We start from the raw sequence: 26,131 nt of genomic DNA, 5'->3' as shown, positions 1-26,131 counted from the left end.
CTGAGTGATTGATATTTCATTTATTAGTATTTGTGATTATTTTAACTATTATCTTCAACTTCTTGATTATGATGTCTTTCGCGAATACGTCGCAGTAATTCTTCTTTCCAGGATTCTTCCGGAATTCCTTGGGCCCACTGTGGAACTGATATACTTGGTAATTTAATACCAGCCATTACACTGAGAATCTATATAAAAAAAAACAATCATGTGTAAAATAATCATTATAATAGTCTGCTACTAACCTGTTCGGCTTTTTCTGGTCCTAACTCGATATTGAGTTCATTGGGCCTGGGTGCATTCCAAACATCCACATTAAGTAACTCGATGCTATCGTCATCATGTATTTCAGGGTCATTTGATTCAGAAGTGTCACTGTCTTCCATCATGCTATTCATATCTCGCATATTCAACGGCTGGTACCCCATGTAAGCATTCTCTTCGTTGTATTCATTTTCACTATCATCGGTAGTGCCATCAGTATTAATAACAATGTTTTCTTCCATTCGAAAATCGATCTCCTCGTTCTGGTCAGGTAGTTCAGGTAAACCCATTGCACCAAAAACCTAAACAAGGAAGAATGTGACATGAATAACTAATATTAAGCATAATTTTTCATAATAACAATCATAAGCGACTCCATATATGTAATACGCATTGATTTCACTAGTATTAGATCTAATTCAACCTTTTACCTTTCACGAATCCATATAGAAATTTCAATTTTTGAAGTCTCACTGTTATGTACGTCGCTTTAACATACGGGATCTCAGAGCGACCTGTATAACAAAACCCAGATAAATCCACTTAGCAGTGATGGTGCCTTTCTCGACCTTCGTAAAATGTGTGCACTCGAAAATAGATGAGTTAGGAGCTAGGGCTCTATAAAATCGGATTATTTCAAGCACAGATATGCTAATATGAATTTCGACTGAATGTTTCCTTTCCCAATCTTTTTGACGTATCCCTGTTTTATTTTTACCCAGTTATATACCCCAACAATAGAGGTAATACACTATAGAGGAAGATTGTCGCAGGTGGGTGGCACGCCGCCATGTTTTTGCAGCCAACATCTCAGTGTAAAATTCATGATAGTATGTGTTTTGTATACAAGCATCACATTTGATTCTCATTAGGATACAGAACTGTCAGTGGGATACGGTCGCGTAATGTTGGCTGCAAAACAAACCTATTGTGTGAGATAGGGATGCCACCGGGCTGGATTGTCGCTGTCGTCACTGTCGAAACATCTTTTGCTAGCGAAGATAGGGTCTTGGATAGGGTACTAAATGGTAACGAAGAAAAAATCAGTACTTTTGACAGTTGAGTACCCAACATATTTGAGAGCGATAACAAAGGGAACAGCAGCGACAATCTTTTTCTATAGTTTATTACCTCTATTACCCCAACCATGAACCAATGAAAATTAACGAGATTCGGGAAGTATATATACAGTTTTGTTATACAGGTTGTTCTGAGAATATATTTTAAGGGCATCTTTAGTAATGTTACAGTTATAGTTATATTTATTTCCCGAGTTTTACATTTTATAACTGTCAAAGATATAGAACAATAAATGCATCTTCAGTAGCAGTTATAAGCTGCACATGTTTTATACTAGAAAACGAAAAAACAATCGTCCGAGGCCATTTCAAATGTCAAATTGTTATGCTGTCGATGAAATAATATTTTTTATAGCTGATGACGTCATCTTCTATTGTTTTGAATGAAATAAAACTCGAGTAAATTCTGTTGCAAATTCATGCAAAAATACAACTGAGCAGTATTCCAGTTATAAATTTCCCAACGAAACTGTTCGAATATTTAAAACTATAACGTCTGTTGAAGATGGCATTTTTACAGTTTCAATTTCATTTCCTAACTCCCATACGATTTATAACTCTACTAAAGATGCCCTAAGGATATCATTCTTGGATGTTTGTTAAACAGAAGTTTCGACTACACAATAAGAAAAAGGAAATGACATTTCCATTGTTCGGTAGATTTAATTAATGCAACTGGAAACTTCAGTACAAACTTCCCGAATCTCGTTCATTTTCTCTGGATCACCATTGTTTGGTTTAGTTTCTATCTGGCATATATTTCAATCCAGCCGTTGCACTATGGGGATTTAGGTGGACATTAATCGGAAAATCGACTTTCACCCAGGGTTGGCCATTTCTCACACTTCGTCTTAAAATGTGTAGAGATTTTACAAATAAAGAGAAGTGTATTGATTCACACTCGAGAGCGTTCACACATGCGTGTGATTGAAGCCAAGAGAAACATGATCGACGGAGAGTGTGAATAATTTCGGTCGCGTGTGTTTTGCTGTTGTGTATAAAATGGTCTATGTTTAGCGCTTACAACAACTTATCTACATGGAAGATTAAGAACACAGCATAAATGTATGCATTTTGCTAAACAGGAAATTGTCATTACCCTGTTCTCTTTACACTTGTGGGTTTGTGTGATGAAGAGTGGGTATGGCGCACGCTCTTTCATACAAAGAGAAAGTGTATTTATGCACGATACACTCGGATAACAAATCGAGAAAGAGATGTTTTTACACCTTCTCTTGAATACTCCTTAGAGCGAACCAACCCTGCTTTCACCAATCATTTTCTAACTTTTTTTTCGAAAGTACCCAAGATAACAAACCAAAATTCCAAGTCCCTACTAGTCATACTTTTTGAGATATTAGTTATCAAAGTTGAGAAATGGTAAAAAACGCGGGGTTTCTCTTCAATACCTTGCTTCACTTTATACCAGTTTTTGAAAGTTTTTTTTTTCTAATACGATACCAAGGTTTATATATAGCACTAGCTATGTGTATCCGGCCTTGCATGGAGTTGCCAGAGTGATATAGTAGTTACTGATATAATTAGAAAATGATTGGTCAACGTTATTATTGCGTTACTTATATTTCACCACATGAAGATAAGGGCCCAACATATAGGTTGAAGATCATCTAAAGATAGAAAGAAGGAAGATTTCACTTTTGAATACAATAATTCCGCAAAATAAAGAGAGGGAAAAGATAGGTTAAATAGAAAGTGTGCCCCAAAACTTGTCTTTTTGCCTTTCTCGTACAACTAAGTTGTACCGAAAGGCTATCATTTCACTCCGAAAACGAACTTTTTATAGAAGTCTCTGAGACCCATAGTATTATATACCAATCGACTCAGCTCGACGAGCTGAGCACATGTCTGTCTGTCCGTGTGTATGTATGTGTGTATGTGTGTGTATTTGTGTGCACAAAAGCTATAAAAACATTAGACAACTTTTCGTATAGTAATCCTTGACCGATTTTCTCGCAACAAGTTTCATTCGACAGGGGACAAAGCCTTGTTGATCACTATTGAATTTTATAACGATCTGTCATTGCGTTTCAAAGTTATGAAGAAAATGGTACATCGGACCATATAAACCCCATATAAGGTTGGTGTCTTAACTAAATGCGAGAAAGGCACCACCAACGCTAGGTGGATTAATCTGGGTTTTTTCTTTTCATTGTGCCTTATGTCCCTTCAATCTGCAGCGTCGGCAAAGCTTGCTTCAGTCAGGGCCTTTGCAGTCCCATTGCTTGTGCCCCGGTTCCTGGCACTTGAAGCAAAAGTTTGTTAACGATAAAAAATCACGTTAATAAAGTATTACAATACAATACAATTGAAGCAAATTTCGGGTTGCTCGTATATGCTCACAGGGCACACCGACCATCCCACCTTGACGCTGCCTAACTTGACTACCTTGGGGGCATCTGCTGCAGATAGCCGAACCAATGCTACCTGCGTCCCTGCCGGACCTTTCCGTAGCCGAACGGCTGCGGTGGGCGTCTCCACTTCACACTGTCGCCGCAGTGCCGTGACGAGCTCTTGGACTTCGGTGATCTCATCCAGGTCTTTAACCCTTAGATTCACCTCCGTCGTGAGTGCCCGTACCTTGACCGTCTCGCTTAGGACTTCCTCCGCCAACTTCTTGTAGGCGGCGCCCTTTTGCGAGACGCCCCGCTTCAGCTCGAGGATCATCTCGCCCATCCGGGTACGTCTTATTCGACGTACGTCGGCGCCGAGTTCACCGAGCTTGACGTCATTCCTCATCGCCTTCAAGACGTCATTCCTCATCGCCTTATATCATTAGATATAAGGTTCAAGGAACATATGGCGGAATTGAGTAAGGCGAAAAGAGAAAACGATAAGGGATTACATTACGAATTTAGATCTAAGGTAGCAGAGCATGTGTATAAGGAAAATCACCCAATTACGGCATCAAATATTAAAATCTTAAGAAATGTCTCTTCCCCATGGAAACTCGATGTAGCTGAGAGTTTGGAAATCCACCGACAGGTACAAACAGCGCTGTTGAATAAGGATCAGGGAAATGGCAGCTCTTGGCTCTTCAAGTTTCTACCTAAACAATAAAAGTAATTTACTGTATAGGTAAATAAAGTAGGCAAATAAGATTAGATTAGGTACCTAGCGTAGTATAAATAGTGTAAGTTGCGATTGTTTTCTTCAAATCGAGTCAAGTACAAGACACTGAAGACGACCACACAGTTGTGGTCGAAATACGTATCTGCAAAGATAACGAAAATTAACTGGTGGAATTAAATGGACAGTACTTAATTCGTCTTAGACGGTTTAATTGGTTTTGTGTTATTTTTTCCCCTTTGATAATTGATTAATTTTGTGTGTCTCGCTTCTGCGAGACATTTAAAATCTACAATGTGCGAAGGCGATGATGGCGGGGGTACATCGTATTCTTTGTCAAATAATGCCTTGTTGGCTTCTGATCCTCTGCGCCAAAATAAAATGGACACTAGCAACCCCCACAACCCCCCGCCTCAAGCCCTGCCCTCCCGACTCTAGTGGGCCGTATGTTGTTTTCTTCCGACCCAAAGGCAAGCGGTTGAATATAATCATCAGCAAAGATCTGGAAAAACGATTCTCGTCTGTCATTGACCTGGTTGGGTCCAGTAAGCTTCGCGTCACGGTCAGCTTGTCACTCTCGAATATAAGGTTTATTTACCGTCAGCAGTGTGTGAGATCGCGGGGGTGGTGACGGAGGGAAGTATGACATGCGACGATTTGAAACAAGGTTTCGGTCGTTTCAAGAATGTTTCTTTGCCTCCTGTTGCGATACTGGGTTGCAAACAAATGTATTCGGTGTCGCAGGAGGGAGAGAAGCGGATTTATTCCCTATCTGACTGTTTCTACGTCACCTTTCCCGGGTCCGCACTGCTTGACTACGTAGTGATTGGCAAACTTCGTCTACCTGTGCGGCTGTATGTACCGAAGGTGATGAATTATGTTAATTGCAAGCAACTGGGCCACACCGCTCAGTACTGTTGCAATAAACCTCGCTGTGCATCGTGGGGAGAGAAACATGTGGATGGCGCGTTCAAGACGCCACCGAAATGAGTCTATTGCAACGAAAGCCCTCCACATGCTCTTGAAGCTTGCCCGACGTACATACAGCGGCGTACATACCAGAAGCGGTCTCTTCAGCAGCGTTCTCGACGTAGCTACGCCGAAATGCTGAGAAAGGCCGCTTCACCAGTAGTTTCTGACACCATCTACTCGTCTCTTCTTTCGGACGATCAAGGTAGCTCTGACTCCGAAGTTGGAAATGAGGCCTTTGTTTACAACGGCTCACCGAGGAAACGAGTGAAACAAAGCCAGCGTCCCTCGAAAAAGCCTAGAAAACAGCCTCAAAGTGAGCCTCATTCTAACATGACGAAATCAAACGCAGATGGAATTCAAAAACGTTCTACTTTTGTGGTTTCACATCAGGATGAACGAAAGTTTCCACCGCTTCCGGGAACATCTAAAATCCCAGATGCCCCAATTTTTGCGATTTCTCAGCCAGTAAGAGAGCATAGAGAACCTCTGAGCGCTCCAATGTTCACAATTTTCGGCATCGTAGAGCTCATCCTTAACTTCTTTGATGCTTCCGACCCAGTGAAGAACATGGTCAAAACTGTTCTTCCTATTCTGACTCCTCTCCTAAAGCAGCTGGCTTCAAAAATGCACCTCATCAAGTCATTTGTATTCTTCGATGACTATTTTCGTCGATAAGGCTCATATGATTTCGATTCTACAGTGGAACTGTCGAAGTATTCTTCCAAAATTAGATATTTTTAAATTTTAGTTAACAAATTACAATGCGATGTTTTTGCTTTATGCGAAACATGGCTAACACCAGATGTAAACCTTCATTTTCCCGATTTTAACATCATTCGCCGCGATCGGGCAAATCCATATGGAGGGGTGCTTTTAGGGATCAAAAAATCAGAAGGGTTATGTACAAGACACAACCGCCCAACGTAAACTACGTAAGACAGTTTGTTCATTGAGGATTGTAGTGCCATCATACATGAATATTTTTAGAAAATTCATTTGATTACTTATGTCGCTGGTTTCGAACAAAACTAGCGTATCTTAAGATATGAAAATTGTTGGATACGACAATTGTTTAAAAAATTTACTGTGAAAAGCCAAATTTATTCATCAGTGGTAATGATGCCTTTCTTGGATCCGAATTGCCTACATTTGGGTTTTGAAGCATTTGATGAAATATTTCAATAGAAATATTTTCCGTTTGCAACTTATATTATTCAGAAACATTCCAATCATAGGCATATCTTGTTTTTCGTGCATCACTAGAAATCATAAAATGTCAATCATGTACCAAAACCCAATTAATTTGGTGGTGATGCGCGCGAGTAGTAAACGTTGCGGATGGGAAAAGAGGGTGTGTGTTATTACAATCTAACTCCCACTGTCTGGCAGTGTCACAAGTGTTGGTAAAATCTCAAAATCTCACATCTCATCGGCGATTCAAACCATGCGTGAGTCAAATCCCATCAGAATCATGGCCCAGAGATTTGCTCATGATGATATTTACGTGTTCTTCATTGTTGAATGCATTGAATTAACTGTTTTTCTTCTAAAACAATGGCTAACATACGCCTCGATTGCGTTTTGACGCTTTTTAAAACGAAATCATTTTTCGGTGAGTGAGCGAAGCGATGCGATTCTGGCCGAGAAACTCAAGCGCGATGCTCCCCCTGCAGAATCGCAGGTGAGTTAGCTCGTGCATGAAACCTCGATGATTCAGATTTGAGTATGATTCTACCAACACTGAGTGTCACTATGGATAAAATATTCGTGCAACCATTTTATTAATATCATTGCAAGACTTTTGAATCAGGGATCAAGAAGGTGATAACTCTATTGTAACTCATACTAGCTTTATGTACCCGGCCTTGCTCGGAATTGCCAGTTTGGTTTGCAGTTTTCTTTTACAATCGGAAAATGATAAAACCAATTGGTCAACAGGGTAATTGTGTTTACTTATTCATACTTTATCATTTGATTAAGAGAAGGCTTTTGCAAACATTGACTGATTTTGAAGAAAGGATTGTGGGTTTGAAAGGTCTTATTCCGGGCAAACGTCTATTTCTAAAGAAGGAAAAACATTCATCGATGCCATTTTCCAGGCAACGCATATTTTTAAAGAAGGGATCACACCCACCATTGCCTTATTCCGGGCAAATGCCTACATTTAAAGAAGCAATCACATCTTCATTCAGAAGGAAACTCATTAATCATTGCTTTTCACTGGGCATACCATTATTCCGATGAACAACAATACCCAATCCCAATACCCCCACTCCCATTCCAAAAGTCCCTTCCAGCCTCTCTATAATAGTTTCCTTTGGGTAGGGATTACGTGTTTACGTGTTTTGTTTGAATTGACCTATGCGATAAAAAGGTATACTAAACTGTTTGTTTAATGAATATACCCTCTCTCTCATTTAGCTATGGCACTCCTACCCAGTCTGAAATAGTCTTCCTTAGACAGATAATATGGGTTCCAAATTTGGTGGACATCGATAAATGGGTTCAGAAGTCATGCTGAATTGATCGATAACTAAACAATACCACTCTCACACACCCTCCCCCTTTTAAAATTACTTAACCACATTCACTAAAATCGCTTCCTTAGGACAGACGACACTTGATACAAATTTGGTTCAAATCGATCATGAGGCTCAGGATTTACATTGAGTTGATCGATTGCTAAACAATACCCCTCCCCCCATACCCTCCCTCTTTTGTAAAGAGCATCCCTAATCTCCAATCGTCGTCTCCTTATGACAAAGAATTTGTGTTCTGAATTTGTTTGAAATCGGTCAAGGGGTTCAGAATTTACATTGAGTTGATCGATAACTAAGCAATACCTCTCCCCCACACCCTCCCTCTTTTCCAAAGAGCATGCTTAACCCCTTATTGTCCCCTTCTTAAGATAAGGAATTTGTGTTCCAAGTTTGGTCTAAATCGGCCAAGGGGTTCAGAATTTACACTGCGTTGATCGATAATTAAGCAATACCCCTCCTCCATATCCTCCCCCTTTTCCAAAGAGCATGCTCAACCCCCCTATCGTCCCCTCCTTAAGATAAAGAGTTTGTGTTCCAAATTTGGTTGAAATCGGCCAAGGGGTTCAGAATTTACACTGAGTTGACCGATAACTAAACAATACCCCTCCCCATACCCTCCCCTTTTCCAAAGAGCATGCTTAACCCCCTATTGTCCCCTTTTTAAGATAAGGAAGTTTCGTTCCAAATTTGGTCGAAATCGGCCAAGGGTTTCAGAATTTACACTGCGTAGATCGATAATTAAGATATACCCCTCCCCCCATACCCTCTCCCTTTAAAAAAAACATACTCAACCCCCCCATCATCCCCTCCTTAAGATAAAGAATTTGTGTTCCAAATTTGGTTGAAATCGGCCAAGGGGTTCAGAATTTACACTGAGTTGACCGATAACTAAGCAATACCCCTCCCCCCACACCCTCCCCCTTTTACAAAGAGCATACTCAACCCCCCTATCGTCGTCTCCTTAAGATAAAGAATGTGTGTTCAAAATTTGGTTAAAATCGGTAAATGGGTTCAGAAGTTATGCTGGAACATACATATAGATAGCCCGTTTCAAGAACGTATGCGTTCCGAAGCTTTTGTCGTGTACAATAAGTACCGCATGATTCATTCCTGTAATAACACTTCCTGAATCAAAGTTAAATCCTTCTGATTCAGGCGCGCATTTAATTGGACAAAATATTATTAGGCCGATATAAATATCTTTTAAAATAAGCCCCCCCTTCGGATTGTTTTGCTTAAAAATAACAATTTGAGGGCAACAAAAAAAAGATCAGGTAAATTTTGAGAATTTTCAAAACATTCTTTAACAAATCCGAGGAGTTTTCATTCAATTTTTTAACAATTTTATATTTATTTTTAGTAGCAGACCCGACGAACTTTATTTTGTCTAAAATTGATTTATTCTCTGATTAGTTCTCGAGTTATGCAGAAATTTTGGTTCATTTGTATGGGAGCCCTCTTTTTCCACACGCCAGATTTGGTTCCATTTGCTTGATCTCGAGTTATGATGAAATTGGTGTTTCATTTGTATAGGAGCCAGGTTTCAAAGAGGAGAGGGGTCTCGAACCATCTTAAGAACCTTCCTCGGCCCCAAAGACCTCTGCATTCAAATTTTCACGCCGCTCGATTCAGTAGAAGAAGAAGAAAATTACCCCCTCCCACTTGACTTTGCAGAGAGTCGGAGGCCAGTAGACCTTGACCTTGCGTAGACCGTAATCTATATATATATATAAAAATGAAATGGTCTGTGTTCGTATCCGCATAACTCGAAAACGACTGGATGGATGTACTTCATCCATTCAGCAAATATGTTCGTTATCGTTTCCGACGGGTTTATATGATATTTCCTCATACAAAAATCACGAATAAGATTGACCAAATCGTGAAAAACTAAAATTAAGAACCGTATGGAAATTTCGCATGGGTAGTTAATAGAGTGGGGCGCGGTTGTATGGAAAAACGCAAACTTCGTCCGATCAAGTGAGATCAAGGTTTTTCTGAATCGTTTTGGGGTCCCAATCAACTGTGCAAAATATGGGCTCGATTGGTTGCAACCTCGCATGCCGCATCGCGTTTTAAATTTACATGGAGATTAGTATGGGAAAACGTACTTTTTTACAATTTTGCTCTTAGCGGCTTCAATTTATCATCAATCACGTGACTCAAGTGACGTTAGCATCTAGTCTGGAAGATGCTGAAAGACTTTGCCGAAGAAGGAACGTAGCTGGAAGGTCTACAAAAAATGTTATTACGTTTCGAAAATTGATTGGGTAAACCATATGCAAGAAATCAATGTTTCTGCCAGCACTACCGGACAACCTATGGTTCTCGAAGGACAAAACCCATCTTCCTTCTCGTCGGATTTTTTTCTTTGTGAAATGAATCCGGATAGCTCCCATTAGCTCTAAAGCCCTATAATATCAATTATTTTGAAATAACAGTCAATTAAATTACTGGTCTACGTAGTACGGCAGTGCTGGCAGAATAAACGATTTTTTGCATATAGTTTGAATACTCAATGTTCTAAGCGTTATAACTTTTTTCGTGGACGTTCCAGCAACGTGCCTTCTTCAGCAAAGTTTTTCGGCATCCTTTGGTTTATACTTTAACGCAATGTGCCACTTGGTTTACGATGAACTAAAGCCTTTAGTAGTAGAAATGCAAAAATGTACGTTCTCTCATACTAATTTCCATACAAACTTCAAACGCGATGCGGAAAGCGAGGAAGCAACCAATCGGTCCCAAATTCTGCACAGTTGTTCAGGACCCAGAATGGCTTCGAAAAACCACTGATTTGAAAAAATGACCATGACGCCCCACTCTAGTAGTTAACAACGCGCATTTTCGCCTACTATGCAGGACAACGTCTGCCGGGTCGACTAGTCTTCTTCTATATAATAAAAATGAGTTGAGATTTCCTTCCTGACGATTTAACTCCCGAACGGCTTGATCGATTTGCAAGATTTTTTCCCTAATCGATTCGTTTTGGGATCCACAAGGTTTGTATATACAAAAAGTTGGTGAATTTAACGGGAAATGTAAAAATCATTAGAATACTATTTTGGGTCAGCTGTTGAGGAAAACAAAACAAACGGACGAAAATGATCAAGAGTGCGGTGCTGCAAATAGTTCATTGTGACATTTTCAACATCCGGACAAAGCTGGATTTGTTTCGCAAGTTTTAATAAATATGTGTAACGGCCTTATTAGTTTTCAATTTGCAAAAAATGCTCGACATTTTTCCAAAGTCGTTTTTAACTATAAACATGTTTATGCAATTAAATTGCGATGATTGCATTACAAGCAAGGGCTTTGGCATTGATAACAATTGAACGTCTCATGCCTGCACAAACATGCCCCTATCTGCATCACTTTTTATACAATGCACTACATTACGCATTTTCGTTACATTTGTTTCGACCGTGGTCACTGGTCCGGCTCCTTTGTTCTACTTTTTGTGCGAAACACCGCACAAAAAGCAAAGTCCAAAAGCCAACCGCACTGAACGGCGACGACCGAAACGTGACTCTTGCGGGCAAGAAAAGAGGGTGCTGCCAAAATGATCCGATACCCTATTTTAATGTCCTAACCCAAAGTTTCAATATAATTGACAAATTGGTAGAGAATTTCCGCGTAGATTGATATATAAATCTCAAAAATCCATCGGAAGATAAAGACGCTATTAAAGTTCAAAATCTTACATGATTTCGTGACGGTCTCGAATTTGGAAATTTTCATTTGTCCCCCTGTATCCGAGTCTTCCCCTTAGACGTAGTTTACGTCAAAACAGCACTCCTTCTATAGTGTCGATTTTGCTCTGATGTCAGGCACCGAAGCTGTCGCATGTCAGGTGACTATTCGAGGAAAAGACCTCAGTATCGCCTCGAAATATCTTCCTCCATACACCGCGATATCTCGTAGAGATCTCTCGCACATCTGCTCGGTTATGCCTGAGCTACGGTTGCTCTTGGGAGAGTTTAACTCCCACGGAACAGGCTGGGGGGAACTGTACGACAACAACCGTTCAACAATGATATACGACCTCTGCGACGACTTTAATATGTCAATTTTGAATACAGGTTAAGTTACTCGAGTGGCTCCTCCAACAAGAGATAGCCGTCTAGATCTATCCATTTGTTCGAGCTCATTATCGTTAGACTGTACTTGGAAGGTGGTCCAAGATCCCCATGGTAGTGATCATTTGCCGATCGAAGTCTCGATTTCCAATGGACGTAATCAATCTGTTTCTATCGACCTCTCATATGACCTCACGAAGCACATCGATTGGGGAAAATATGCGGAGATCATCATTGATGGCGTAATATCGATAGAAGCACTTCCCCCGCGAGAAGAGTACAAGTTTCTATCTCAGTTGATCCTTGACAGCGCTCTTCAGGCACAACGCCGGCCAGTGCCAGGAGCTTCGGTTCGTAGGAAACCACACAAACCATGGTGGGATGTCGAGTGTACACAACTTAATCGTTAGAAATCCGCCGCGTTTAAAGAATTCCGGAAACACGGTTCGATGTTGAAGGTTTGTCTCGCGAGACCTCAATGAAAACTCTGTGGACCGTCGGGAGAAGAATGCGCAACGCGTCGTCCGTAAACGAAGATCGTGAAAGCTCGTCGCGGTGGATACTCGACTTCGCAAAGAAAATGTGTCTACCGGTGAAGCAAGAATCACTTGATACTTTTGCTGACAGGGATGCGATGGATCGCCCCTTTTCGATGATTGAATTCTCGCTTGCCGTCATTTTATGTAACAATTCCCCTCCAGGGATGGATAAAATCAGGTTCAACTTACTCAAGAACCTCCCAGACGTCGCGAAGAGGCGCTTATTGAGCTTGTTCAATCAGTTACTGGAGTGCAACATTGTTCCGGATGATTGGAGGCAAGTGAAGGTTATAGCTATCCAGAAGCCCGGAAAACCCGTGTCGGATTATAATTCGTACCGTCCAATCGCGATGCTATCCTGTCTTCGGAAGTTATTGGAGAAGATGGTTCTTTTCCGGCTAGACAGATGGGTTGAATCAAATGATTTGTTGTCAAATACACAATTTGGTTTCCGCAGGGGCAAGGGAACGAACGACTGTCTTGCGTTACTTTCTTTAGAAATTCAACTAACTTTCGCTAAAAAAGAGCAAATGGTTCAGTGATGAATTATTTAGATATTGAGAAAAATCACTTAAATAAAGATCTAAAAAAAAGGCAGATGGGCTCAGTATTTTTGGACATTAAGAGAGCTTTTGATACAGTTTGCGTCGATGTCTTATCTGACAACTTCACGAATTAGCTACATGGGTCTCCCTCAGGGCTCATGTTTAAGCCCCCTTCTATATAATGTTTACGTCATAGACATTGATGAATGTCTTATGCCAAATTGATCGTTAAGACAGCTTGCTGATGATTGCGTTGTATCCGTTTCGGTGCATACCGCAGTTGATCTGCAAGGACCGTTGCAAGATACTCTGGACAATTTGTCTACTTGGGGTTTAAAGCTGGGTATCGCATTCTCTCCTGAGAAAACTGAGAAAAAAAAACATAAGCCGGCAAAGCTCCCGCTTCAACTGATGGGTATGGCAATCACTCATAGCATGTCTTCTAAATACCTCGGGGTCTGGTTCGACTTGAAATGCACCTTTGGGAAGCACATCCCGAAGATCTTATCACGTTGTACCACCCAAGTAACATTTTTAGTTTTATAAAGGACTTGAAAGCCACTATTTGCTCTACAAGACTTCCATGAAACTGCTATAAAACCTAAATGTTACTGGGGCGAACAACCATTCTGTCGGTTCTCGAATATTCTCGAATACGTTAGTTACTGCTTCCAGTCCGCGGCTAAAACACACACGCTGAAGCTTCAACGGATAGTCCAGAACAGGTGAAAGGAATCTCACCGAGGCCGGCAAAATAAATTGCCGAGAATCCAACAGCTGAGAGCTCGGTAAAAGTCTCGTTAAAAGTTGAAATTGCCGATTGATTGATTTTCTTCCGTTTCTTATGCCAAATGCATTGAAAATATGAAGTAAATATATTTATTTTGAATACAACACATGTTATTTTGTACAATCAATAGTTAGAAAAACAATGTAAATGTCAAATTTTGATTAAGCGCCTGTTTCATCATTTCTATTTTACCTATACCTATATGAAAATTTGGGGCATAATATGGAAATAATTGTAAATTGTATTCTTTATAACTACTTTTAAGAAAATATGAAATCATTCATAAATTGTATGAGAGTTGGAATGCGAAAGTACCACGTGAAAAAAAAAAGTTTATGAATCACGACACACGATACAAAATTAATAGATACCCCATACCTAAACTACGGAAAATGGCAAAAAGGGGGTAATTGTTCAATTGTAGACCAATTTCCCCATGATACAATAAATAAATTCCTAAGAACTTCAGCCAGTGAATCTGTTACTTATCTTATGAATGCAGGGTGTTGCATCTCGACGATACTTCCAAATGGCTTGATGTAAAACTGTTGAAACGGGATGTGATAAGCGACCACGATGGAAAGCGGACCAACAGGTTGACGGTTTATCTTTTTCAGATGCTCATATAAACGTTCTGGTCGGCACACACTTAATCTCTAAAATTCATCTCGGTAAATGGAAATGACGAACGTGGTCGCAAATTCTCATTTGACTGATACTTCGCCAAAATTTGACATTTACATTGTTTTTCTAACTATTGATTGCCGAAGATCCGCAAAGAAAATGAATCACCGAAATTTGGTAACATATTTTGCAGTTCAAATCGGTGAAATAATATTTTAGCCGAGATTCGGAAAAGTGTAAAACGTCAAAAACCAAACTTGTAGTTGTACAACGCACTAAAATAAAAATAAAATGGATTCAAACACTTTTCGACTATCCGAGAGAATAGGCTGACCATACGTACCGTATTTAACGGGACAGTTCCGTTTTTTAGACCTTATTGTGCTGTCCCGTCGTAATCTAAAAAATCCTCAATTTGTCCCGTTTTTTCATTGATTCTTCCAAAATAAAAAAAATCAATATTTTAGGCAGGAATCTAAAAATAAATCCAAAGAAAGTGGACGAAACCCATAAAAAAAGTGTGAGATGTTATGTAATTTGTGGTGATTTTCAAAGAAAACTATTTATGCCGTTATGTATTTTACATGGATTGACTTTCTAAAGGTTTTTCACAGTTAATGACAGCGGGAGATTTCTTCATACAGTTTCATTTCAATGACTTTTTGCTACTTATTTCGAAGCCAATTAAAATTTGACCAATTTTATCAATGAATTAAACGGAACCGGTAACTTGGTAGACGAATACATCCTAAATATCAGGTCAGGCCTCAACGTCAAGAAAATAAAGCGAAGGAACAGACATTCTAATTTCCAGATTAAGTTCATTTACGATTTTTTTTCTTGCGTGGTAGGTAGGTAATTTTTTTTTTCAAATATGCTTTTCTACATGTTTTTCAATCGATTGATTCTTTTCGAAACATTAGGAATCATTCAAAGTCTTTCTGAATAATTATAAATATTTCGAAATCATCTACTGTAAAAAATCGACCACAATAAAAAAAAATATAAATCAGTTGCACAAATCGAGTTTGAGGCAGTTTCAAACCGAGGGAAAGTTTGATCGGATTCCGGTCCTCACGTACTTTAAGGCTAGTTTACAGATCAGGAGCTTGTCTGCAAGTTTCGCTTCCATATGTGTGGGCGGGATTTATGGGATTCCGTTGTAGGAAATTATAATTTGGACCCGATTCAAAATACAATCCGGCGGAAATTCCCGAGAGTCCGAGCTGTAAACCTGCCTATAAATTAGCCGGAATTTGTTTTACTTTTGGCGACGCCCTTTTAGAAGCACATGGAAGCAAAATCAATGGACAATATTCCAGATGTGTGAGGCTACTTTTAGCGTCATTTAAATAAATTTCGATCAAAAAGTATTTTGAATTGATAAAAGTTTACATTTAAGCACATGCCCGAACCATATTCATGGAAATAATAAAAATTACATGATATTAATGTTCTTATCTTGTTGAGATTCTTGTTATTCTTATCCATAGATTTTCCCTCACTTATATTAATGAAAAAGGGTTTTAGATCGAAAAATCTATAATCCTACTCTATTGCTCTTTTCGCATATGCCTTTTGACAGGGTACTTTGACTATTTTTTTGTTATTTTCAATTATTCAGAATTGGAAAAGTTTTTGATATTGGTCAGTAATAAAATCCATGTTTAAAAGTAGATTTAAAATTTTAAAATTCCACTTTTTTTTTAATATTTTGAAAAATGCGTTAATTATGTAAATAATGTTCCTTCGTGTTTTTTCCGCGCCCCTTTGAAGAGTGAATTATTTGTAGTATTTTCCACAACTAACTTTTAAGTTAGTTAAAATACAAGAGACGGTGTGAATGATTCACTCTAAAAATTTTCTCTACAAAGAAAATGAAAATTAGGCCAATAAATTTTGAAATGTCCACAGCTCTTGAATTTCTCACAAGGTTTTTTGACATATCCCGTTTTGCAAGTGCGTTTGTCCCGTTTTTTGACCAAAATGATCTGGTCAGCCTACGAGAGAATGTATTTTGTGTAAGTATTCCATTATTGAACGGGTTATTACCACATTGAACATTTTTATCATTTTTTTAGTTAGTTGCATTGTATAACGCTGAATAAACAAAACTTCCATCAATATTGTACCATCATTGTATACGTGCATTAGTGTCTCCGGTTGCACGTGGAGCACGTATGCAGCACGATCGAAGGTGGCAATGAATGCATAAGATACAATCCCACACGTAAAAAAAAAACCTTATATGTTATGGCAAAAAAACCATTCGAAAATACTTATACTCTTCATTATGCCACCTAATGAGTGATCCCATATCAAAAAGCTAATAACATTCATAATTTAATGAAAAGTATAAGTTTTCGAATGTATGTGACTAATGCGATGTATAAGGTTTTTCTTATACATGTCATTAAACGCTTGCTTTGTCAAAAAAGTATTAGAAATATTAATAATAAACAACATTATATTTTTACGTGCATTATTTCAAAAACATGACAAGTATCCACTGGAGAATGCCATGTACAAAATAACATGTATTGTATTCAAAATGAATATATTTACTTTATATTTTTAATGCATTTGGCATAAGAAACGGAAGAAAAACAATCAATTACTGGATCTCGGTAAAAATATATGCTGAAGTACTCGGTAATTCATTTGACGATCGCCCGGTAAAATTAGACAGCTGACAAGACTACACGTTTTGCAGCCCAGTCGGCATATTAGCTCTATTATTTTTCGTCATCGGAAATCAAATTTGAAAGCCAACTCTATCTAAAATCGATGTTACATTATCGTGAACCGTTTTAAAATAGTTAAAAATTTAATATTTATACTCCGTGAAAACTGAGTTTGCGTAGTAATTCAATAGTTATTTAGTAGCATTCCAAATTTGTCTTGCGTTTCGCCTAAAATTGATTTATTCTCTATTCTCCTAATCTCGAGTTATGTTGAAATTTCTGTTTCATTTGTATGAGAGCCCCCCTTTCCAAAAGAGGGAGGGGTCTCGGACCATCTTAAGAACCTTCCCCGACCCCAAAAACCTCTGCATACAAATTTTCACCACGATCGGTGGAGTAGTTTCGGACTCTATAAGGTTCAGACAGACAGAAATTAATTTTTATGTATACAGAATTGGATCCACATGTTATAAACTTTGTTAAAAATTTGTGATTGAAAATAAATGCTTACAATTTTGGTGTTTCACCTGATTTTAGAAGGCTTGAATCAATAATATTAAAAATGATTGGGCGCATTGTGATTATGTGGAGATGGTAAAAATGATCATTTAATTGTAATGTAAAATCAATTTCGGAATCTAGCCGATGTTCCGGACAGTTTAATGTTTAACACTCGAACACGCGCGCTGTTGAATTTTGTACAACACTAACAAGAAAACATCGCTCGCGGTACACAGCACGAGCGAGCCTGCATGAGCGTTCTAGGACGGCGCGCGTGCCGAACAGTAAATGTGAGCAAATAGCCATTTTTACAACTGTTATGTGAAATCTATTTTATTGTTTCTTCTGGTATCAGAAAACCACATAAATGAGCAGATTTCTGATTTAAAATGATTTCAAACTTTTTTTTTCACGTGATACTTTCGCATTCCAACTCTCATACAATTTATGAATGATTTCATATTTTTTTCAAAAGAAGATATAAAGAATATAATTTATAATTATTTTCATATTATGCCCCAAATTTTCATATCGGTAAACGACAGGTATTTCCAGGCTAATACTAGACCGTTAACAGGCGCTTAATCCAAAATTCAAAGGACAATCGCTCATTTTGAGCGATTGATTGTTCATTTTCGCGAAGAATGAACAATTGAACCAGATAAAGAAATGTTATAACTGTTGTATATAAGTTTCATAGGTGTTACTTGCGGGTCAGATGAACCCTGCTAAATCCCTGGGCACCGGCTAGTCAGAGCTTAAGCTCTATTGCTCTCAGGGTCGGCTACTACTGCTGTTCAAGAGTTCTTCCAAACACTATACTTTGGAATTTTAGATAATTTATTTTGCCACTTACAGATTGGTGTGTGTGAGTGTAGGAATGGGAATGGAGCCTGCCACGTGGATCGTTGCACCTATCGTAGGTTACTTGGCAGCGTTTCCAGAAGCGTTCGTGGTTCGGATAACGATAGTTGGAGCCGCAGGTTCAATCCAGCTATATGCTTTCCACAAGATTACGCTGAGTTCGATATTCTTGATTTAAGATTCAGTCCGTTATTGCTTCGTAGTTCCGAGCCGTCGCTATTCATTCATTAATTCATTCTAGTTTAATCTGAAGCGAAGAAAATTTAAAATTTGAAAATTTGGCAGAACCTTAAAGCGCTGCATCCGTTTTCTCCGGGTCTAATTATTTTCGGTAGAGATCATTTATTCACATTTTGAGCAAATTTGGAGAATTTTTTTCGACTCTATTATTTTTTCATGGAATCACTGAATCGATAGACATAGCCCGCTGTCATCATTGAAAAGCAGTATGAAAAAAAAAATTATAGCCCGGGACATTCTGGCTATGATCTGGCGATGGGCTAAACAATAGGATGTCAATAGCCTGTATTCAACCGTCTAAGACGAGTTTAGTACTCTCAATTTAATTCCACCAATTATTTTGATATCTTCGCAGATACGTATTTCAACCACAACTGTGTGAAAGATATCAAAATAATTGGTGGAATTAAATGGAGAGTGCTAAACTCGTCTTAGACGGTTATCAGGTATCAGTGAGTCGGCTCGGGCGGCACGTTCCCCTACAAATGGGAGATTTGTGCCTCGCCTTCATCGCCTTTGTCATCATTTACCCGACGAAAAAAGGGATGAAATGGGAAATGTTCCCCCTCGAAAAGGCGAAAGATCTAGTACGAATACTAAGAACTATCCGTCTTCGGTTTAGCAGAAACATTCTGCGGTAATGCTCTTACGAGCACTTTCTGGAACCCGTAGTGAATACGGAATTTCTGTTTCTTTAGCAGTTCAAAAGAATCATGGTCTGCACTACAGAAAATCAGTCGACTTTTTGTAGTGTTGGCCTTGACCGAAATCATCTTCCAAAGGTTAATCAAAAACGCGGGGTTTTGGAAATCGAGACGATGTAGAACATCGCTAGTAGTTAAACTTTCGTTACGATTCATAGGAATGTTTAAACAAATTTTGTATTGCTTCAGACAATATGGCTGAATGCAAAAATTGAAATCGTTTGCTGCTTTTTCATTTATATTTAGAAGCGACTGCTTCAGCCCGATACAGCTTTTCTCTTTCTCGGGAGAGAACCAAATTTTGCCGTATCTTAATCCAAAGCCGTCGAAACTAGGTATAAACGAATTTGCAGGCAATTTGTACATCTATTCATAAAGATTCCTGATTAAATCGTTCTTTAACGCAGCTGTAAAGAAACCGTTTTCAAGCTTAACTTAAAAGCGGAATAACTGTAATAAAGTTGAAGCCTTTTTTAAAGGTGTTGGATCAACAGAAGATGCCATAGACGTCTTCTGCTGATTTTTGATAATTTCACTGTTCGCTATATGGACACCGGGCGTCACATCGGTATAGTTTCAGTACCGGTATGACTCACCTGCTGAATAGTTTCCGAAAAATTGGAGATCGAGAGATTTCCGATGTTTGAATCCTGAACGGCAGCCATGACCAAAATAATGAACTTTTAATTTACTCAAAGTATCTAGAGGAGATGCAAACACGATGGTGATCGGATTGTAAAAGAAAGATCAAATGATATAAGGATGGCGACGAACCGACAGAACAATCATTTGAGCAATTAAAGAGAGAACTCTCCGGAATATCACAATATAGTTGTAAAACATGGAGACAACTTTGAATAATCTCTCTATCTAATCCTACACAAACTCACAATTGCTGTTAAGCTATGTGATATTGTGTATTCATATATTCTATATACAGGGGTTAGGCAAAATGATTGAGATAGGCAAAATTTGGCCCAAATTCAAATCCTTATAACTTTTTGAAAAATTTATAGAATTGGACAAAACCGGAAGCATTCGACGAAATTTAGTCAAGATTAAGGAACATGCATGGTCATGAATACTGGCCACCGGACACCGGAGATGTTCCGGATTTTCGGAGGCCATGCCAAAAACACATTTTTATGCCGCTCGTATTTTTGTGTGGTTTGAAGTTACATCGATGAACACTATTTTCCTAGAAACTAGATCTTATTGAAAATTGAATGAGGGCGGTTGCGCTAAGATCCGTTGAAAAACATCCGAGATATGGCCATTTCAGTAAACCTGTTTAAGGATACTATGGTAAATTATGTATACCCTTCCAATCACGTATACATTATCCGGTACCATATCAATATTGGTATCAAACTTCAAGATTTTTCATGGAGATGCGTCAGGAAGCATATTCAGGACGATCAGTTGCCCTGACTGCTCTGTAGTAGGTTCCAGGTGCCCCGGGGGTGGTGGCCAATTTGAAAAGCGTTCAGAACCCTATCAATATGGGTATCAAACTTCAAGATTTTTCATAGAGATGCTTCAGGAAGCATATTCAGGACGATCAGTTACCCTGACCACTCTGTAGTAGGTTCCAGGTGCCCCGAGGGAAGTGGCCAATTTGAAAAACGTTCAGAACCATATCAATATGGGTATCAAACTTCAAGATTTTTCATAGAGATGCTTCAGGAAGCATATTCAGGACGATCAGTTACCCTGACCACTCTGTAGTAGGCTCCAGGTGCCCCGAGGGAAGTGGCCAATTTGAAAAGCGTTCAGAACCCTATCAATATGGGTATCAAACTTCAAGATTTTTCATAGAGATGCTTCAGGAAGCATATTCAGGACGATCAGTTACCCTGACCACTCTGTAGTAGGTTCCAGGTGCCCCGAGGGAAGTGGCCAATTTGAAAAACGTTCAGAACCCTGTCAATATGGGTATCAAACTTCAAGATTTTTCATGGAATTGCGTCAGGAAGCATATTCAGGACGATCAGCTGCCCTGACCGCTCTGTAGTTGGTTCCAGGTGCCCGGGGGAAGTGGCCAATTTGAAAAGCGTTCAGAACCATATCAATATGGGTATCAAACATCAAGATTTTTTATGGAGATGCGTCAGGAAGCTAACAAAGCACTGAAGCGAAATAATGAAATTGTATTAGGACTTGTTGTGCACCTAAACATAGTACGAGAACACAACTTCATCTAAATGATAATTTCATTTAATCAAAAGGAACATTCAAAAATTACGCAACGTTTAGCTGGGAGGGGTTGTGAGATGTGTGACGATCCATATAATTTTTAGAGGATTCATACAAACAGTGTAAGATAGGGAGGGGTGACGAAATAGCCAAATTTTACGTTACATGATTGGTGGACTTTCTTTAAAAAAAATCCCTTTGTATACGCCACGCCATATATCAGGTTTATATATGTTTACCTCTGTATAGGGTAGCCGTACCCTTAGTGGAGGTAGCACCAATAGTGGAGGTAGTGGGGTTTTAATTAGATTTATCATATTTATAGACTTTACGATGGTTTCAGCTGATGCGTCGTGCTTTAAATATCATGTTTAATGCAACTTACCTTAAGATTTCGCTTGAAAAACTATTGAAAACAATGATTTTCCTTAACAATATTGACTCCCTTGCACCTATAGTGGTGCAACTGTACCAATAGTGGCGAGTCTCATAAGAAACCAATGGATAGCACCACTATAGGAACCAAAATTAATTTTTACCGCCACTAAAGGAACAGTGTACCCATAGTGGTGCAAGCAATATTTGGTAATTATTGATGTTAAATGACATCTATCTCATTTTTGTAAGCAAATTTATTAGTTTATCTATTGACTAAAATAATAAAGCAGTAAATTTCCCATAATTATCAATTTTTAAAAAATATTTTCTTTTGTGGATCTACTAATACCTCCACTATTGGTACCGTTACCCTATATAAAAAACAATGGTTTTTCGTATGAAAGTGCACATTTCTAGGATCTTCTCCCCCTTTAAGAGTTACGTAATCTTCAAACATTCCCTAATATATGCTCATTAAACATCAATTAAATGTTATTAACTCTTATTTGTGTTAAGTACGACTTAAGTCGAGTCAAGTACGAGACACTGAAGACGGCCTTACTTTTGAGGTCGAAATACGTATCTGTCAAGATACAATTAAGTGGTGGAATTCAATGGGATTGTATAAACTCGTCTTATGACAGGTGAAAACATTCCACTAAAAAGCTCAAAAATAATTTTCTTATCACAGTTTTGTAATTCTGGTCATTTGTGTGTAACATTGATTTAAGAAATCAAGGAAAATATACGCTCTTTTCAAATGTTGGTCCACATTAATGTTAGATTATGCTAAATTGCTTCCTAACCAAATTTTTATTCTTCTAAAATGTGTCGTTGGTTGATGATAGGCTGCTGAACCTATATTTGGCGCTGTAGACATAAAACATAAATTTTCACTCAATATGGACATGAAAAAACTGTTTTTCCTCAAATATGTCAAAGGAACATTATTCCCAGAAAAGTTAGATAATTGAAATAGCTATCTGCAGAAAAAACTTCATCCATATCTGAGATGAGTTTTTTATTTTTTTTGTAATATCGATTTTAACTTTCAAAACTTTTTTTTTGCAGTGTAGAAATCGTTTTTTTATTTTTTTGATATTTTTTCAAAAAACTTCTGGGAATTTCACGACAGTCCGCCATACTACACTTTTTTGTAAGTCTCTTGTAAGACTCTTCTCATTTTAGAGATACATTTGTCATTTTAGAGATACATCGATATTTTAAAAAATAATGAATAAAAATTAGGCCTTATCAAATTTTACCCTTGACAATTTTTGAAAAACCAAGTATGCAAAGTGGCTTAGAAATACCATATCTTTATGCCCACCAAGTTTCATTCGATTCTGAGATGGTGCTGCCAACCGCTGGTTTAGTTGGCGCGAAATTCATCAATGGCAAAAATGTGTTCTGGTGAATACATTCATTATGAAATTTTTTTTCGTGAACAATCGTTGTTGTTGTTGGCGATTGTTGACATTAAATGAAACTGACGGCGGTCTATCTGCACACTCTCCCCAGGATATGGTGGCTATTGTCAAGCAAAGGGAGTTTGATGGTTGGGGATGTCTATAGCCTGATTTTTCCTCAAGCTATGTTCACGGCAGGTTAAATCGGCATCACTGTGTATATCAATCGAAATTGTGTAAAACCCATTTGACCTAAATCCATTTTTCTATGTAGTGGAAAACTATAGCAACACTGGAATATTTTCACATTCGTTGGAAAAATGCGTTTCTATTTTTATTAAAAAGTAACACATACAATTAGTCTATTCGAATTGATTTCATTCAAAAAAATAAGAGCTCAAAAACTATGAATTCATACTTAAAACAAGGAAAATATATTCAAGTTTCTGAAAGCAACGCGAAATTTACCTTCAAGGTATGTAGATTTCATGAACTATTTGATAATCAATAACAATGTTATGTTTCATACAGTTCCCATTGCTATGTGAAACATCAAAGCTAATTGATTCATCTGGGAATCTACATTATGTGAAGTCATCGCTATCAAATTTCAGTACAGATGTTGTCAAACCGTTTACTGAAGCCCCGAAATGGAAAGATTCCATTTGCGTTCACGAACCAGTCGGGATTTATAAACATGGTTTGTTATGTCTTACAAATTTAGAGGTACCCGTGACCAATATCCGAACATGCGATGAGGGATATTCACGATTAGTTGATCCATATGTAAGCACTACTTTTAAAGATTTCCGTCGCATAAATCGTATGAGAAATGACAACATCACATTCTGGAACTGGAATGGAGTCCGTAACAGAACAACACGCACTTATTGTTTACCCACCTCACTATGCACTCTTCCTCCTTTGAAAAACCATTACGTAGTCAATTTATCCGAAACTGCATCCAAATTTTAATACCTTTAAAATATCTCTCACAAATGTGTTGCTTCTAATGCGATCAAATACTGTTTTCACGAGATGCAAAATTTCTTGATGTCAATATTTATTGTACACGGAGGAGCTAAACTACCCAAAAGTGTGATCAATCCACCCAACTTCGAACTTCCGTACGGGAAGCCAATATAAATAAATAGAGTCGAAAAAGTTTGCCTTTTACTCCCATGTTACAAAAGTACCAAGCATAAGTTCTATTTACTCAACTGGAGGTTTAATTCAATCAATTTCGACTGCAGGAAGCAAACTCAAGGTTGGATTCCCGTATCGAACTGGCATCGTTGCATTGTTTTGTTCCTTTGTTTTTGACAACAGAAGAAAGAGTGGATGGAAGAAAAGAGAGAAACATAATTCAAAAGCTGAGAGAGAGAATACAGCTCGCTTTATTTACGTTCATCCTAACGTCACTGCGAACCGAAAAAGTAAACACTGCGATGCAATTTCAGATGGTCGTAACCAAAATTAATTATTTGCCAATTTGTGTTCGCAAGTTTTCTTATATCTACTGCAGTGAATTGAACCCTTTATAATCCATGTGAATGATCCCGTTTTATGAGAAATTGGTTATATTCCACGTTAGAAAGTTCATAAACATTGAAAACAGCTAATTCGAACAAGTTTTTATTGGAGTGGAAAATGTTGCTTCCGACGTTATGAAATGTTACTTGGATTTGTTGAGTTTCCACGATTTCCAAACAAATAAAGAATGAGAATACACAGTAAATAAACGAACGTATAGATAGTGGAATATATAGATAAGCGAAGATAAATCCTCTGTCTCCTAACAAACTGTCAAACGTGTCTCCAAACGAACATGATCGATCACGATTTCAATGAAAATATTATGGGGTGTGATGTCATATGTGACTGGTACACGGTAAAAAACTGAACCCAACCATGCTTTCGCTCATCTATAGATTCTACTAGAGGCCTTGATAAGAGAAACGCGGATTGACATGAGCCGCCAATCGAACCGTCAAAAAACAGCAGCCAATCGAGCAAGAGACCTGCACGGAAGAAATAAACTACCCAATAGTGAGTTTAATTCACCCAACCTCGAACATCCGTACGGGAAGCCAAAATTGAGTAAGTAGGGTCGAAGTAGTTTGCCTTTATTCCCATGTTAAAAAAGTTCCCAACGGAAAATTTATTTACCCAAATGTAAGTTTAATTCACTCAATTTCGACCTCAGGTAATAAAACTCAAAATTGGCTTCCCGTATTGAACTGGCGTCGTTGGCTTGTTTGGCTCTTTTGTTTTTGACAACAAAAGAAAGAGTGGATGAAAGAGAAGAGAAAAAATAACTCAAAAGTAAGTTTAAAAATACTCAATTTTGGGTGCTTTTTTTCTTCCGTGTGTCAAGCAGCCAAAACATCGGCTCAAATACTGAAAACGGCTAAATTCGATTTAACACCATTTACGAATGAACCAATTTTAAATGTATTTTTAATTTGTTATCAATAATATATGCAAATCAATGATAGATTATGAAATGCAATTGTTTTGTTTGTTGGATTCTATTATCATGTGATATGAACACATTAAATAGCGATATGTAAAAATTCACCTGGATAAATCATTTCTTCCTTTTCATGTGTTGTTCTTTGATGAAGAAGATTGGCTGC

The 26,131-nt window shown here is 38.2% G+C and overlaps 1 protein-coding gene across 3 annotated transcripts; it reads right to left on the bottom strand.

The window, feature by feature from the left end:
* Position 1: 1 nt before the first annotated feature.
* LOC134218357 (male-enhanced antigen 1) lies at positions 2-24,679 on the bottom strand. Of its 3 annotated transcripts, XM_062697298.1 has the most exons (4): positions 24,395-24,679; positions 14,860-14,991; positions 246-566; positions 2-188 (listed from the first exon to the last, which is right to left on the bottom strand). In XM_062697298.1, exons 3-4 carry the CDS (start codon positions 552-554, stop codon positions 42-44), a joined length of 456 nt encoding a protein of 151 aa, XP_062553282.1. In that variant the 5' UTR covers positions 555-566; positions 14,860-14,991; positions 24,395-24,679; the 3' UTR covers positions 2-41. The 3 variants fall into 3 exon arrangements, with proteins under 3 accessions (XP_062553282.1, XP_062553280.1, XP_062553281.1); XM_062697296.1 differs by lacking the exon at positions 14,860-14,991 and having other exon boundaries at positions 24,395-24,665; XM_062697297.1 differs by lacking the exons at positions 14,860-14,991; positions 24,395-24,679 and adding an exon at positions 696-1,238.
* Between the last annotated feature and the right edge of the window lie 1,452 nt (positions 24,680-26,131).

The sequence above is a fragment of the Armigeres subalbatus genome, chromosome 2 (assembly GCF_024139115.2).
Source record: "Armigeres subalbatus isolate Guangzhou_Male chromosome 2, GZ_Asu_2, whole genome shotgun sequence".
Classification (NCBI taxonomy): Eukaryota; Metazoa; Arthropoda; class Insecta; order Diptera; family Culicidae; genus Armigeres; species Armigeres subalbatus.
The sequence above is the reverse complement of the archived record's forward strand: the minus strand, read 5'-3'. Positions and strand labels throughout refer to the sequence as shown.